We start from the raw sequence: 17063 nt of genomic DNA, 5'->3' as shown, positions 1-17063 counted from the left end.
TTCACTTTTTGCTCAGTGACGAGCAGGGCTCCAAATCCACTCTGGCATTAGCTGTGAGATGTGTTTGATTTGTTTCCCCTCCCCTCTGCCTCCTCGGACCCGCTGGCATGGTGGAGTCGTACTCGCCCCCCCTCCCCTCCTTCCCATCTCCCTGAGGGTGTGTGTGTGTGTGTGTGTGTGTGTGTGAGTATATGTGTGTGTGTGTGTGTGTGTGTGTGTGTGTGTGTGTGTGTGTGTGTGTGCGTGTGTGTGTGTGGGCCCTTGCACTCGCGCCCTCTCTAGCGAGGCCGATGAGAAACGTGTGGGCACATACATCTCCTCATTTCCATTCAGAGTCCTATTATGTAGATCCGGCCCGTTAAAAATAGCCCCGTTACGCCCGGTTAGCGTGGCCATTCATTCGGGGTGTCTAGACGCAAAGACATGCGTGAACACACACACATACATACACACACACACATACATACACACAAACACACACACACACACACACACACACACACATACATGCGCACACACAGACGCACACACACATACTTACAAACAAGCAAGAACACACGCATGCACGTGCAGGTACACCTGAGACACACAGACACAGACATACTGTAGGTACATTTCCATATGAGTATTTTGCACATCAACACACTTCCACACACACACACACACACACTCACACATAAACCAATACACTCACATAAACACCGCCACCACCGCTACTCACAAAAACAATCATCAAAATCACACTTGAGAGCACCCTAGTCTACACCTGAGGCTAAGGCAGAAGCAAACTGGTCGTCCCGAAATGACAGGGAAACACTGAGCACCCTGAAGAATGAGATCCTACCCAGTCTTAAGGCTGACCAGTGCGTCCTGCACCCCGGTCTGGTGGTACTTGACCATATACTGGTGCATGTCCGGGTAGTTCTTCCTGATGTTCCTCTCCGTGCTCCCGTTGGGGACGGTCCCGAAGCGGAACGGGGGTGAGTAGGAGTATGGGCTCTGGAACTGTGATGAAGGGGGTCAGGGGTCGAAGGTCAACAAAGGTGGAGAGAGAGACATGAGAGAGGTCAGAGGTCGTGTTCAGTCATATCAGGCATGCAAGAAGAGGAAGCACTGTAGTTGGATTGACTCTTAACACCCCTAGCAACAATCCTGATCTTTTGTAAATCAAAAGGCAGTTTTTGACAACACAAACTTGAGCAGGTGGCTCTGATCCCCTCTGTTTGAGGTAAACACGACCTCCCTTCCGGTTTTTGAGCTCCCTTGTAAAGAAAAAAAAAAAAGGTTTTGTTTTTTGTCTCAAAAAAAACATCGGATGCAGGTCACAGATGTTCCGACAAGGCTGCAGGGCGAACAACAACAAGGACAAACGAGTGCATATCACAGCTGCAGCAGCTATCAATTAGCTGGGCCTTTTGCATATTTAAAACCGGCCAATCCGCCGTCCCCGGCACACTCTGCTTTGCGGGGTTGTTTTGTTGTTTTGTTGTTTTGTCTGTTTGTTTGTTAACTTGCGTTCGTTTGATTGCTGGAGTTAGAACCGCGGTGGCTGCAGTGTGTGCGTACATTTTGTGAGTGTGTATGTGTCTCTGTTTGTGTCTGTGTGTGTGTGTGTGTGTGAGTGAGTGAGTGAGTAAGTGAGCAATCGCTCGCCGTGAGTCCTGGCTGGGCCGTGTGCATCATGAGAGGGGAGAGGAGCTCGCCGCGTCCGCCCGGGGCTCCGGCGTCAGTCTGCGCATGACTGGAGACGGCCGAGGAGGACGGACCCCTGCCTAATCACGCTGACCTTGGCCTCTCTCCCTCCGCGTTTATTATGCAATTGGTGCCGGGTTACGTAAACGGCCTGGGCCTGGGAATTCAGCCCCTGTTCGGCCCAAGACAAGACACTTGGCAACAACTATCCCCTCCCCCCACAGACAGTCGCCTTCTCCGCCACCCCCCCCCCCTTTCACCCCCTCCTTCAACCCCCCCCCCCCCCCCCCCCCCTCCAAAAAAAACCCTCACCCCCTGAGTCAGTCCCAAGCTCCAAACACTTGACTCCTCCACACCCCTCCTTGGCCCTCCGTTCCTGGCCAGCCAAACATGCTTTTACGTAACACGGTCGACCATGATTCGGAATGCTCCCTCATCTTCTACTAGCTGTGTTAGCTTTAGCATTAAAATGGCAATGAGCCATAGTCTCCATGGAGAGAGAGAGAGGGAGAGAGAGAGAGAGATGCACCCATGGCCTTTGTGAAGTCTATGAGATTAAACTATTGAGCAATGACAATGTGGTTTGCCCAATTAAAATCCTGCTCTCTGTTTCAACACTGGAAAGCATATGGGAAGCTGTGTGTGTGTGTGTATGTGTGTGTGTGTGGCTCTCAAAGGGACCGGCAGTGATCTTTGAATTCCTCAGAGGGCGGATGGGATGCGTTTGAGAGCCACACTGGGGTGGGGAGAGCTGTGTGTGTGTGTGTGTGTGTGTGTGTGTGTGTGTGTGTGTGTATGTGCGTGCGTGGGAACCCATGCAGTGGAAACGTGGCAGCTTTAGCGTTTTCATCAGCGCCAGGTCCGTTTGCTTTTGAACATTTGCCTGCCTGGCGTACCCCCCCCCCCCCCCCTTTATCTCACCACCTTCTGCACAGAATGAAGAGACCAGCCTGTTAAGTGGCGCACAGAAATGTGTTGAAACAAAGATTCGCAGCACACTTGGAAGGCAGGAAGCCCTCAAAAAAAAAAAAAAAGTATTTTTCTTTTGCCTCCAGCTGGGGGAGAGCCAAGTTGGCAAGTTTAAGTGCATAGCAGGGACCACTGCTGCACTGAATTTTTAAAGTGTCCTAAATAACACAATATGGCAAAAAGCACCGTCAGCAGTATTAATTGACTTATACTATTTACATAGCTCTATTTATACAAAGTTGTGATGCAGGCTTCACCCCTCATGTTACTGGGGATGAGTCTGGGTGTGTTCATCCTCCATGTTGGTTAAAAAAAAAAGCACAACTCTAATCACTTGTGACGTAATTGTTGATGAGAAAAGTAGTGCCTGTCCATTTGTGGATGCGAACCTCTGTGGAATTCGATTCAGGGCCATGATTTTGTGCCTGCGAAATAATCACTTTGTTAAGCTTCAGAGACCCCAATAAAGATTTAAGCAATTACTCTGCAAAGGGCTTACCGGGGCCGCCTCAAAGTGCTTTTGTGAGTTTGGGTTTGCCGGGGCTGTGGATTAAGCCCAAGTCTGTGGTGGCGGATATGCCGTCCAGTGCTTGATCAGCACAAAGACACGTCAATGGGAAGTAGTGGCTTTGGGGAGTAGTGCAAGGTTGGGTTGTGCCCCCTTTGACCGTTTCTGTCGGCTGCACTCCAAACATGCCACCTTTAAGATAAAACTATGGCCGCCCCTGCGACTGCACTGACCCAAGGACAGGAACAGTGCTGCTGTGGCTACTCTAGAGAAAAGCTGGATATGTCCCTGCTGCTGTCATTCAAGTCCGGCTTCGGAGAACAGCTTCTGACATGAGATGCTATCAAAGTGGCTGACACTTGGACTCCAGGGAGCTCTGTGTTTATGTGTGTGTGTGTGTGTGTGTGTGTTGGGCTGTCAGTGAGCATGTAAACATAAACAAACAAATACATACAAAAACAAATCTTCCCATCACTCAAACTGATGAGAGGTGGAGGTGTGTGTATGTGTGTGTGTGTGTTTATGTGTGTCTCTGTGTGTGTGTGTGTGTGTGTGTGTGTGTGTGTGTGTGTGTGTGTGTGTGTGTGTGTGTGTGCATATATGTGTGTGTTTATGTGTGTCTCTGTGTGTGTCCATGTCTGTGTGTGTGTGTGTGTGTGTGTGTGTGTGTGTGTGTGTGTGTGTGTGTGTGTGTGTGTGTGTGTGTGTGTGTATGTGTGTCTCTGTGTGTCTCTGTGTGTGTGTGTGTGTGTGCATATATGTGTGTGTTTATGTGTGTCTCTGTGTGTGTCCATGTCTGTGTGTGTGTGTGTGTGTGTGTGTGTGTGTGTGTGTGTGTGTGCATATATGTGTGTGTTTATGTGTGTCTCTGTGTGTGTCCATGTCTGTGTGTGTGTGTCAGTGAACACATAAATGAAAAACAAACAAACACAAATAACAAACCTTCCTGTCACTCAAACCAGTGACCTGGTCCACAAATTCCTCCTGGATCATGAAGGCGGCCAGGTTGGCAGTGTAGCTGGCCAGGAAGATGACAGCGAAGAAGGCCCAGACGGACACGATGAACTTGCTGGTGGTGCCACGAGGGTTCTGCACCGGCACAGAGTTGTTGAACACCAGACCCCAGAGTAGCCACACCGCCTTGCCCATGGTGAACGAGGGCCCATGCGGATCTGCAGAGACAAGGGACCACAGTTAACCAGGTTTGAATAGGAGAGGCATTAAAGCTACATTCCTTGAATGACCAGGAATAACCAGGAATGATATTAAAGGTACCCTGTTTGATTCTGATTTGAAAATGTTGTTTATACTCGAGCAACCAATCCAATTACACGTACTCCCTTCTGTGCTTGTGAAAGAAATGTGTTGATTGGCTGGAATAGCGTATAGGTCAGAGGTTTTGTTTTGAGTGTACAGCACATACTGGATGGACAAACTGGGTCAGTTTAAAGCTGCAGTTGGCAAGTCTGACAGATCAGGGGACTTTTGAAAATGTTGAATGTTTACAACTCTCATGCCCCTCCCCCACTACCACCGAGCACCCTCTCATCGGTGCTCGTCAGTGCGCACCAGACTGCACCAGACTGTGACAGTCACATCTCACACAGCCCTTCTCTGATTGGACCAGAAGAACCGGGATGATTTATGTTGTTCTGTCGGAGCATAGTGTTGGTTTCAGTGAATATAATAAAAAAAATCTTGCCACCTGCCGCTTTAATTAAACCAGTAGACTACGCTAGTGTGTTATTCATCCAGAAGGACAGAAAGGACAGACCTTCGTGTAACTTTGTGGATGCATAATAAATCTCAAAAGGGACAATAACATTGTATCATATTGCATCGTTTGACATCAAAGATACAATCTTCGATTTCTGGCGACAGCTTGTTGATATTTGAGCTCAGCAGTCAATGCAATGTGTTAAATGGCTGGAACAGGGTACAGCTCATTGTGCATACTGAGCTAGAACACAAGGGGCCCTATTTTAATGGTCTGAAACGGAAGTGTCTTCGCGCAAAACGCAAGTGACTTTGTGGGCGGATCTTGGGCGCTGATGCTATTTTACCGGCGGGATATTGACTGTTGCGCCCGACGCAAATCTAAAATGGGGTGGTCTGAAGTAGCTACATTAATCATGGGTGTGGTTTGGGCGTGACGTGCAATAAACCAATCAGAGCATCATCTCATATTCCCTTTAACAACAGGCACGCTTGTTCCATAGCTGATTGCTATTATGGTGGCGTATTTGCCAGGCGCAGCCCGGAGCGTTCACAGCGCTATAATCACTGTTCAGTTGGGAACAGTTAGCTATTGATTTTTCATCTTGACAAAATGTAATACAGAATTGTCACAAAGACATACTTTCCGATGTTTTGGTATCATTCTCACTGAATCACGAGGTTATGAATGCATGGTGATATATTTGCAATGTACAATGTAATCTAACATTACCTCTCTATAGACAATGCATATCTTCCGTCAGTTAATCTCTTCTCCCGTGCTGCCGCTGGGGCATTTGGGTTAAATGGCATCGGCATGCAGTTCAACATCACGTCTCCTTAAGTCCTCTAACATTTCCTAATTTATGTCATCAACACATCAGTGATTCGTGAAAATGTGTACGCTAGATTTATGCCTATTTTTTCACATGGACACCACACTGATTTCCCTCGAGTGGTAATATTTTTCTTTGAAATTATGTATGGTTTACAGAAATGGGAACTACATTGAATAGATGAGAGGAGCTAAGGGCTGTATTTTCGGTCACCAGCGCATGGCGTAAAGTTCGTTATTCACCGGCGCGAAGTTGAATTCGTTATTTTGCACCTTTATTTTTTAAGCATTGCGCCCAGGGGTGTGGCAATTAACAACCTAGGGAGGGACCTGGCGCATTGTCTAAAAATCGCTATCATACACCACCTAAACCTGGTCAGAAGTCAATGGCGAGTTGTTCATATGCTATTTTAAGAGCGCATGTCAACAGTCATATTGGCAGGTGCACGCACCATCCTTCTATCATTCATGAACGCACACCAGCGCACGTCCATGCAAAGCATTACAAATTGCACGATTACAATGGTAAAAATAATTAGAATAAAGATATTACGAAATACTGTACATCTCATGATGAGTAGTTATTCACCATCATTTGCAAATTGGTAATGACGGTTAAAAGTGATTAGGGGAGAGGCGAGAGACAAGTATGGAGCACAGCTGAAGACGCACTGTCACGAGATATAAGCAACTCCTCTGCAGGATAAATGTTGTTTTATTTAGTCATTTGAGCAACATTAGGGTAAGTGTTGCTTTTTCCAGCCTATGTTTTCTATGGTAACCCATTGTCAGTCAATAGTGAAAGTAACTGCATATAACTGTCTTGTCGTTGACTGACTCCTTGGTGAAGTTAGTTTCACTTTGCCAATGAGTTCAAATAATAGACGAGTGCAAATGCGTGAAGGCTATGCTAGGTTTTAGTAAAGCATGGTTTAAGAATGACTATTCCATACGGTCTTGCAAGCAGGCTCCTTCAAATGCGCCGTTGAATGCCAAAATACCGATGCATTTATTTGACATATCGCGCTTTGCGCCGTTAAAGGGAATGACAGATGTCATTCTCATTGGTTTAAAATGATGTTACGCCCCAAACACACCCATATGACTGATTAAAAGACCTAGGAACACCTTGTTACGCCATGCGCTCCACTTTTGAGAACGAAACCCCTCCCAATGTGAACTGGACATCCTACTAAATTTGAATAGACTTTTGACGAGTGACGATGCACTTTAGAATGTCATGATAGGGCCCTATGTGTGCGTTGCGCAGCACAGGCGGCCAAGCAAGGGCTTCGTTTAAGTTGACCTAACTTTCAACTCTGCACAGTATCCCATTAACTGCGTGACAGTAGACTATTTACAATATTTTCTGTAAAGCAGAGTTTGTAAACACATTATCATCAACTTAATTCACGCACAACATTTATTTGAGCAGGAGAGAGAATAACAATGAATGGATGCAGCAACTACAGAAATTGTACAGAAATTGTAACCATACTTGCTGCTTTCTTGTACTATCTGTTGCTGGTTAACAGCACATGAAAAGCTGATTTAAGCTAATTCACTAACTCAAGACTTCAAGGCCATCATGGATATAAAACGTTTTTTGAAAATAACGAAAGGATGGAGGGAACATAGCAAAGCTTGGAGTTATTTCAGATGGGCTACAACAAGGTAGGCAAAATTATGGTGCTTAAAACCTTACACAACGGTAAATTGGAACAAAACTAAAAGTAACTTTAGCCTTTATAGGGCTGTAGCCTATAAAGTTGTCCAGATTAATAGGTCGTAATTAGGCGTTGTTGTAAAGATATTGCATGTAGATGTTGTACTTTATAGGCTACTAAATATTTAGGTCACCAATACACGAACAAAACCGGGAAATGGACAAATATTATCAAGGCTTTGAATGTTTCCGTCTGTGCACGGGGGTGTCTGTAGATTGTGCAACGCATTCATTCATGCAGGCCTGTGGTCATGCATGTGCCCTTAAAATAGCATCTGCATTTTCGCCACAGACTTTAGACCAGGGAGTTCCTGGTCTGTGGCGGAATTGTTTTCTGAAACTGCAAAATATCAACAGTGAACGTTTGCGCCGGAACACGCCCCGTCTTTTCGCTGAACCGCCCCCGTGGGGGCAATCGAATTCCCTAATTTACAGGCATGTACCTGTGGAGGGAAAATTCCAATATGCGCTGACTGCAAAATAGGAAAGACAAACGCGCGAGTATACAAAGTCAATTGCGCCGGGACGGAAGATAGAGCCCAAGGTGTGTTTTGGCGGAATGCGATGAAAAGTCCATAGAATTATAATCAGGCAGTGCACCATTAAGCCTCAGACTGCCCACAGCCCGTTTCTCAGGGAGCCTTTGTGACAGAAAACATTGTGTAAAAGGTCAGTCTCTAAAATAATGTATTCATGACTTTCATGCAGTGATTATAGTGAATATGTCCAGTGAAACAGTCATGTTCTGCACTTTCCATTAGCGGCACTGATGTGCTCAATAATATGCTTGTCATGTCAAGAGGTGATCTCTCCCAAGTGTACTGAAATTAATGCACTGAGACTGGCTAGTAAACATCAAGTGAGTTGGGAAGTAAGTGCTAGTTAAAATCTTACACATAATGAAATAGCAGGAGTCATTTGCCACAATGAAGAACACTGGAGAGCGGTATTTTAAACCATAGAGGAACATATATATCCCTGCATACTGCGCCACTGGTAAGTTACACAACTAAAACTCCCCTGACAGTCAGGATGCCAGAGCAACAGCTACATCAAATAAAGATGCTAACACACTCTTGGACTCTTAAAGCTCCCCACTACTCAGATGTGCTGCAGCATGTAATTGCCTTTTGCCTTCTTTTGTGTTCGGCTCCCTGCAAACCCAATCCTGCAAACAGGCAAACAAGTCCCTCAGCCTCTCCGCACCAGTAACATTACAGCAGCTGACTTGTTGTTCCGGGGCACCGAGGCAGTCTTAAGGTTTTCTCCCCGCAAGCCTGCTTCTTGTGTCCTGGGCATGTGTGATCCGTCTGCGCTAGCGGCGGAGTCGTGCTGGAATGTGGTACAGAGACGAGGGGCGCAGTGTGTGTCTGTGTGTGTGTGCATCTGAGAGGAGTGGAGTGCCAGGTGTGTGTGTATGTGTGTCTGTGTGTGTGTGTGTGTGTGTGGGGGGGGGGGGGGGTTCCTTGTTACCTTTGCCCTGGGCCAGGTTCCTGTTGAATCCCAGCGGGCTGACGTACTCGAATAGGAAGACGGCCATGGCGGTAACCAGCAGCAACATCACAAACATCATCACCCACACGGATGCACTGAAGGGTTCTGTGGGCGGGCAGGGGAGACCAGAGGAAGAAGAGAAAGAAGAGAGAGGAAGAGGGGAGGGGAGAGAGAATGAAGACAAAGAGAAGAGAGAATGGGGGACGAATGAATGAAGACAGAAAGAGAGAATGGGGGACGAAAAAAAAAGAGATAGAACGAGGGAATTCAAGCGAGAGAGTGAAGTGGGGCAGAGTAAGTGATAGAATTAGAGAGAGAGAAAAAAAAAGCAGGAGAGGAAGTGAGAGCAAGAGAACAAGAGAGAATGAGTGAGTGAGAAAGAGAGAGAAAGAGAGTGAGTGAGAAAGAGAGAGAGAGAGAGAGCGAGAGAGAGAGAATAAGCAAGAGAAAGACAGGGAATAAAAAAAAACCTCAGCGTCAGCAACTCGAACATCCTTGCACTCTTGCTTGCGCCAGCGATATGTGATTATGGACCTGCTGCAAAGATTAAAAGGCTTTTACTGGGAGGAGGAAATGGGACATGGGCCAACGTCCATTGGAAGGATTTCCCTGCTAAAGCTCTGTCATTATTGCCCTGATGTTCATTAAAGAATGGGTCCAGCTCTGAAGAGTGCACAACGCTCGGCCACAGTATGCAGAACATTGACAAACGTGACCGTGTCCATGTGGTGTTATCATAAAGGCCCCACCAGCCTTCCTCATCCAGCTGCACCTGTCCTGTTAGTGTTGTTCTCAGAAGGCCTTGGGTACAGTTAGGAGTAAGAATCTAGGAGGCACATAAAGGAGGAAGGAGAGTCGGGCAAATGGTCAGGGGAATATAATTCAGCACAATACTTTCTATATACTTTGCTCAGAGTGGACACTTAAGACCACACTGATCCCCACCAGAATGCACACACACACACACACACACGCACACACACACACACACACACACACACACACACACACACACACACACATACGCACACACACACACACACACGCACACACGCACACACCAACACACACAAACTCCCAAAATCACAGGCTCTTTGACAGTTACCCAGAAACGCTGACGGGGAGACGGTGCCGTTGCTCCGGGATACCATCACGCTAATCCCTGTTTCCACGAAGGGGACGGAGAAATCAATGACCTCGGATCGCTCCTCATTGATCGTCAATGAGCCGACAGCCATCACAGCCTTCTTGTACACCACCTGAGAGAGAAAGAGAGAGAGAGGACCAATCGGATGAGCTGAAGCAGGCACTCGAAAACAAAACTGTTTCTAACACCCTCTTCCAACACCTCTCACTTACACAATGGAGCACACACCATAACACACACACACACACACACACACACACACAGACACACACACACACACACATTCTCCTCCTACACAGCTGGGAGCTGTCTGAATCACCAGACACACATCTCTCAGCCAAAACAAATAAAGTGAAGCGCAGAGAGAAACACACACACACACACACACACACACACACACACACACACCACACACTACATAAAATTCCCTTAGCTGGCAAAAATCCAAATCTCTATTTGTTACAGGAGCAATTTGTCATCTCTCCCAAAGTTACTTATAGTGTGGAGGGAGAGAGTGTATGTGTGTGTATGTGTGTGTGTGTGTGTGTGTGTGTGTGTGTGTGTGTGTGTGTGTGTGTGTGTGTGTGTGTGTGTGTGCATGCGTGCGTGTGTGCATGTGTTTTGTCTCTAAAGCAAGCTGGCAGTGGGAAATAAAATGCTGACCGACTCTCCGGTCAGTGGCCCCGCAGGCATCCCCTCCATTCATTAGCCACCCTGCTGCCCCTTCCAGTGGCGCCCACCGCCCCTCCCCAACCTGCGCCAGCCCTCGCCTCACCCCTCACCCCATTATCCCCCTTGCCCCTCCGGCCCTCACCTCTCCGACCAGGCCATTCCACACGTTGTTGATCTTCTTGCCGTGCCGGCCGTTGGTCACCAGGTACAGGTCGTAGGTGAACTTGACGTTTCTGGCGATCCGCTTCAGGATGTCGATGCAGAAGCCCTTGCAGCACTTTTTGATGTACGTCCCGCCTCCCTCAGTCGCGTTGCTGTGGATGGAGAAAGAGAACGAATGAGGCGCCCGACCAGACCAGACAAAGAAAGTGATACAAATACAAGTGAGAAAAGGCACTCCCAAACGGAGGTGCTGGCTAGGATAATATATCCTAAACAAATTAGGACTTGAAGCAGGGCTCAACATTAATGGTCGACTGGTTGCCCGGTTGCCCTTGTCTACCAAATTGTTACAAGTGGCAACCAGATTTGGTTGGCTTTGGCAACCAAAATCTCATGCCTGGTTGCCAAGCTGGCAACCAATTTCAACCACTTTTAAAAGTTAACGTTAAGCCCTGCAGGATTTGTCACACATCCCTTTCTATTTCGATACTATTTATTGACCAACATTTCGACAGACAGCCTTCATCACGGTTCCACCAATGAATGACAAGCACTGACTCAAATAGAGCATTCTGGGTACAAAGTACCACATAATTACTGTAAGTGTTACAAAGTGAAGGACTCATAATCATGCTCATCAAAGATCACATTCATTACAGAAGGACATAGCAGTCAGCTCTGGCCCGTTATTGGCCAGCAAGTCTGGAGGAGGAGGGCTAGAGGGGACAGTTAGGGGAGACATCATCACGCAAAAAAGACAGAGATGGTGTCTGTGATGCTGTCATGACACAAACAAATGCTAATGGGGGGAGGCAGAGGCAGAGGCTAAACATAGCCCCTGGAATGACTGCCTGTCTGCCTATACAAGGATCAGATGTAAACACACACACAAATACACAACAACACACACACACACACCTGCCTTAAGCTGAGATTTACTCTGTTGTTATACCATACACTGTTTTAAGGCAGGAGAATGAAGAGAGAGAGAGAGAGAGAGAGAGAGAGAGAGAGAGAGAGAGGAGACCGCACTATTGTGTGCTCGGTGCTCTGAGAAATCTCTTAATTATGATGAATAGAGAGTATTTCCCTGTGGGTCTCTCTCCTGAGGTCCAGCGCTCGCAGAGCCTGGCGGAGATTTGCGAGGCCTCGTATAAAAAGGAGAAAAAGAGGAAGAAAAAGAGGAAGAGGAAGAAGCGCCCGCGCTGAGCCAGCCACCTTTAATTGCGTCTGAGGCAAGGTGAGAGGAGGGGAGGGAGGGGGCACCACACTCTCTATTTACAGGAAAGACTGCTCTGTTATTAGCCAACTGGAACAGGCACAGGTTCAGCCACGTGCTCCAAGATAACCTGCCATTGGTGAACAATGGCAATGATGCATCCAGGCACTGTGTGTTTGTGTTGGACACTAAACCAGTGACACTCCTTATTTACATTTACGTTTACATTTATTCATTTGACAGTCACTTTTACCCAAAGCGACTTACAGCAAAATAATAACATTTAAGCAGAGGAGACCTTAGCTGGGAATTACCACTGCATCTGTCAATACTAGTACTAGGGGGTAGGAGTTCCTACATCATAAGTACTAGTCAAAAATGTCCTTATGTCAACAATTCTTCCATTTTCTGTCACATTTGGTGTCACAGTTGCGCTCTCTCACTCACAAACACCTTTGTTAATTCCTTAATCGTATTTAACACAGGCCACTAGCCCTTTTTTGTCTCTCTGTGAAGAACACTGCATGACAGTGAAGCCCTCTGACATTAAGACAGCCACTGTTTTTTTCCCTCCCTTAAGCTAAAACCCCAAGACAGGTAAGCAGGCCTGATTCAATAAGTGCCCATGGCTCTGTTTATTGACTGGCTGCCCAGACACAGTCCCACAGACAGCTTCATCGACCACACACACTGATCCGAGAGAGAGAGACACGGGTGCGTGTGGCCGCTTAGCTGCCAATGAGCGTTTTTTTGAAAATAAAAAAGGCCTCTCTTCTCCACTCCAAACACAAAGTGCATATAATCAATGAAATGTAATGAATGGCTGTGTAGATATAGGCTGAGAAGCTGCGCAGCGTCACAGTGACGCAGGCGTTTCTGGAAATAGCTGATCGGCATGAATATTAATGGCATTGCTGGAGGATTAAATAAACATCTGAATTAATATTCAGAATACTACGGCATATTTTATTTTATAAATACACCACCTGGTTAGCAGCTGACGGCCCAAAAAAGTGCCCAAAGTCAACGGCAAGTCGAATACTTTGGCTGAGGTGAGCGTGCCCCCCGTCACAATTACAATGCGACAATGTGGCCCTCCACCGTTGCTGCTGCAGGGCGCCTCTGTCCTTCTTGAGGAAAAGCATTCTTCCTTCCTTCCTTCTATCCTTCCCATCCTTTCTTCCTTTCTTTCTTTTTTTTCCGACGAGGAAGCTGACAGGACAGAGGACGGCACTTTGCTGCATGCGTAATCACCGTACCATCTGTGAGCTCCCGAGGTCTCCTGCGCCGTCGAGTTCAGACGGCGCGCAACACTTAAACGAGCCCGGGCCACCTGGGAGCCTAATTTAACTTTTAGATTGAAGCTAATTACGACCAAGCTCACTCCGTGTCCTTTTGAGGATCAAAACTAGCGAGGAAAGAGTGCCAAGGATGGGCGAGAAGGAGGGGGAAAAAAACACACAAACAGAGAACACAACAAACACCATTTATGAACTCCTGTGTGAAATAAATAAATAAATAAATAAACATCCACACAGGCCCTTTCTCTCCCCCTTCCTCTCTCCCATCCTCCAGTTGTCACTCTATAGATGACTGACTTCTCCACTTCCTACAAGAAGTTAACTTTTTTTGAAGTGAGGGGAAAGTTTTTTTTTCTTCTTTTTTTTCTTTCCGGGACCACAAGAGCCGTTGAATAAATTACAGAGGCCATATGCGGCAACAGAAGTGTGTCTCGTCATCGTAAGGAGTGAGCTCTCGCTCAATCACATTTCCCCAGCTCGATTAATGGCTGGCACAGCCCTGCAGCCGCCATTCATTAATCAGTGAGAGCAAAGAGAGGCCTGTCTGACAAGGCCGGAACCGCCAGAGAAGGAGGAAGGCTGTGCAGAGCTGCTAATGCCGCAAAGGCATACATGTACAAAAAAAATGAAATAAAGAAAGGTATTGACTTTTGTCAGATTCACAGGAGCGTATAACGAACCTTCCTGCATGGGTCTCCATGATATGAGAGAGAGAGAGCGGGGGAGAGGGAGAGAGAGAGAGAGAGGTAACGGAAAAGAGAGAGAGGGAGTGGGAAAGAGAGAGAGAGAGGGAGAGAGGGGGCAAGAGAGAATGAGGGAGAGAGATGCACTGCCTCAGCGAAATTTGTGGTAAAATCAATCTCGTCTTCCTCTCCCTCTCTTTCTCTCTAACACTCCCTCTCACTCACTCTTTCATTCTCTCTCTATCTCTCTCTCTCTCCCTGCAGTTCTGTTACGATGACGCACTCAGTGAATTCCCCCAGCTCTTGGCAGCAGTTCATCCCTGAGTTTCTTGCAGCGGGGATCTATATTACTGAGCCTAGCCTCATTCTCTCTCTCTCTCTCTCTCTCTCTCTCTCTCTCAGAGCGCCAATAAGTGCCCGGTCAGTCCTGTCACGGCCCCCCTCTCACTTGCCCGAAACACCCCACCAATTAAGGATTATGAAGACACAGTGCCAACCGTGTTTGCTTGCTGTATCCACAGCACAGGGCGAATTCCCTCTCCCATAACCCCTTGTTATATGAGAGCCTAAGGTGGTCATCCACCAAAGATGGCACTTTGAAGGACCAGTAAAGCAATTATTACATTTGTGGGGTGTAGCGCCTGTCCGAGCGCTATAACGAAGCCCTGCAAAAAGTGCATTACGGCCGCCGCTTGCTTTATGGATTTTTGTGATCTCTCTTGCCAGGCCAGGGATGGCCTGCGTGGCAGACAAATAAGCAGCGGATGTAATGGATGGACACATTAGCAGTGGCTCCTAAAGCAAATTTGCTCTGCACTGATAATAACAATGTCACTCAGCTAGCCCAAACAAACGGGTCGGACTATTTGTATGACTGAGTTTGTGTGTGTGTGTGTGTGTGTGTGTGTGTGTGTGTGTGTGTGTGTGTGTGTGTGTGTGGCCAGTTTTGTAGACAGGAGTGGGCATAATGTGTTCGGTGTGTGTGTGTGTATGTGTGTGTGTGTGTGTGTGTGTGTGTGTGTGTGTGTGTGTGTGTGTGTGTGTGTGTGTGTGTGTGTGTGTGGTTGAATGAATCACAACATTTTACCTTGTGTGCATGTCTTGGCATGTAGCCATGCCACTATGAGCTATATGAAACTGTGTACGGGCAATCTGTATTTATACCATGTGTATAAGCATTTAGTGCTCTATTTCTTTTGCAGCCATGCAAATATGCAATTGACTGCTTGTGTATGTTCAAATGTGCTTGTGTCCTGAGTTTACGTGGAACTTTTGAAATTCAAGGTTTTTATCAGTTTTGACATGCGTATGAAAAGCATTTTGACGTTCGGCTGAAGAATAGAGAAAGAACATAGTCATCTAATTTGGATACACTCCAGCAGGCCCATAGGACTAATGTTTAAGCCCAGTGCTCTGCTCACAGCGCGATCGCCGCTTCAGCTCACAGGTAACACAAAAGATGAACATTTGAATTCACCGTACTGTTAAGCAGCTTTGGTGTACAATATCGACTAAATGGACTGTGACAGAAAACGCTTTCATTTTCAGACAGCTTGACACGGCAACTCTTCTCTGCTCTCAACTATTCCAAAGGGCGACGCTTGGCACCAAATAAATTAAAAAGACAAAATGGCAAAAACAAAATGTGAGCTCCCCAAGGAGTTATATGACAGAAACTCTTTTTTTAAATGGCATGAATAAAAAATGTCAGTTACAGTAATTATCAGAGATTCTCGAGGGGCCTGGAGATGTGAAGCAGTCAAACGCACGGGGTCAAGGGGACATTTCTCTGAACGGAAGCTCAGTCTGCAGCGCCAGGGTGATTGACAGCTTTACGAGAGCTGTATGCTTAAAGGTCCAGTCTGTGATTCTAGCAAACAGGTTGTTGATATTTCAGCTTATCAGCCGATCAAGTTACATCCATCTCTGTCATGCAGCAGAAGCAGCATGATGACTGAGCAACATTGGGTATGGCTCATCTGAGCCCCCTTGTTTTGTGGCCCATATACAAAGTCAAGACTGACAAACACACACAGTAGAGTTTCTCCACACAGAACTGACAGCTAGAGGACTGTTAAGAGTCGGGCAAAAAGTATTTTACCGTAATTTTCCAACTATTAGCCGCATTTTATAATTTGATATTGCAACATTTCTTTAGCTATGAGGTTAATACACAGGGACAGTTAATATAGTATTCATATGGTTTTGTCTTTTTAACTTGCATAAAACACTGTCCAGTGGCTTATGCACAATGTGGCTAATACACAGGAAATTACTGTAGATTAGATGTGCATCTTTGAAGTCTCATTAAGCCACAGAGGTTGTACCAGGATAGAAGCACGCAACCTTTGTCATTTCCAAACTCCCCAGACTCCAGAGACCCCTACCCAGGCCCACTAAGGCGCTCTTGAGACCTGTCCACACATCATGGGACTGTTATCACCGCGACAGCAAGCAGACCGTACACATGATGAGAAGACGACTCCCTTACATGTGGTCTGCTCCATCAGCATCCGCTGCAGCGGCAGCGTCAGCAGCAGCACCGTGTTGAGCGAGCCCGCTTGTACGTTTTTACGATGACTGACACCATACTTATGCTGTTTGTTATGAGGGGGTTCGGATCCTGTCTGTCTGCCGAACATTTTTGTGCAGCGCTAGGATGAATGGCACAGAGCGCTGACTCAGTATTTGACTATCCATTCAGCAGGAAAAAAAAGAGAGCCAAATGGGGCCCCACAGCAAATCCCTGCATTACACGCAGAATATCAAAACTCTGTAGCCACTGCACCAGTCAGACTGTGGAGAGAGTGAACAGTGAACACCAAGCCATGCTGTGGAACAACTTATACCATGGAAACTGTGGAGCATGGTGTGGTGTGGTGTGTTGTGGTGTTGGGTGGTGTTGGGTGGTGTGGTGTGTTGTGGTGTGGTGTTGGGTG

The 17063-nt window shown here is 46.8% G+C and overlaps 1 protein-coding gene across 1 annotated transcript in view; it reads right to left on the bottom strand.

Moving 5' to 3' along the window:
* Window positions 1–17063, bottom strand: part of grin2aa (glutamate receptor, ionotropic, N-methyl D-aspartate 2A, a) — a 159913-nt gene that overhangs the window by 39084 nt on the left and 103766 nt on the right. Inside the window, exons 5-9 of the mRNA XM_076266168.1 lie at window positions 10902–11073; window positions 10046–10199; window positions 8920–9045; window positions 4112–4341; window positions 845–1005 (exon numbers count right to left, since the gene is read on the bottom strand). Coding sequence (XP_076122283.1) covers window positions 845–1005; window positions 4112–4341; window positions 8920–9045; window positions 10046–10199; window positions 10902–11073 — 843 coding nt within the window. The remainder of the gene's footprint in view (window positions 1–844; window positions 1006–4111; window positions 4342–8919; window positions 9046–10045; window positions 10200–10901; window positions 11074–17063) is intronic.

Source organism: Alosa pseudoharengus, unplaced genomic scaffold (assembly GCF_046254945.1).
Source record: "Alosa pseudoharengus isolate Yale_2024_CS ecotype anadromous, Long Island Sound unplaced genomic scaffold, YU_APseudo_1.1 YU_APseudo_1.1_scf_4, whole genome shotgun sequence".
NCBI lineage: Eukaryota > Metazoa > Chordata > Actinopteri > Clupeiformes > Clupeidae > Alosa > Alosa pseudoharengus.
Note: the sequence above shows the minus strand (reverse complement) of the source record. Positions and strands in the feature narration are given on the sequence as shown.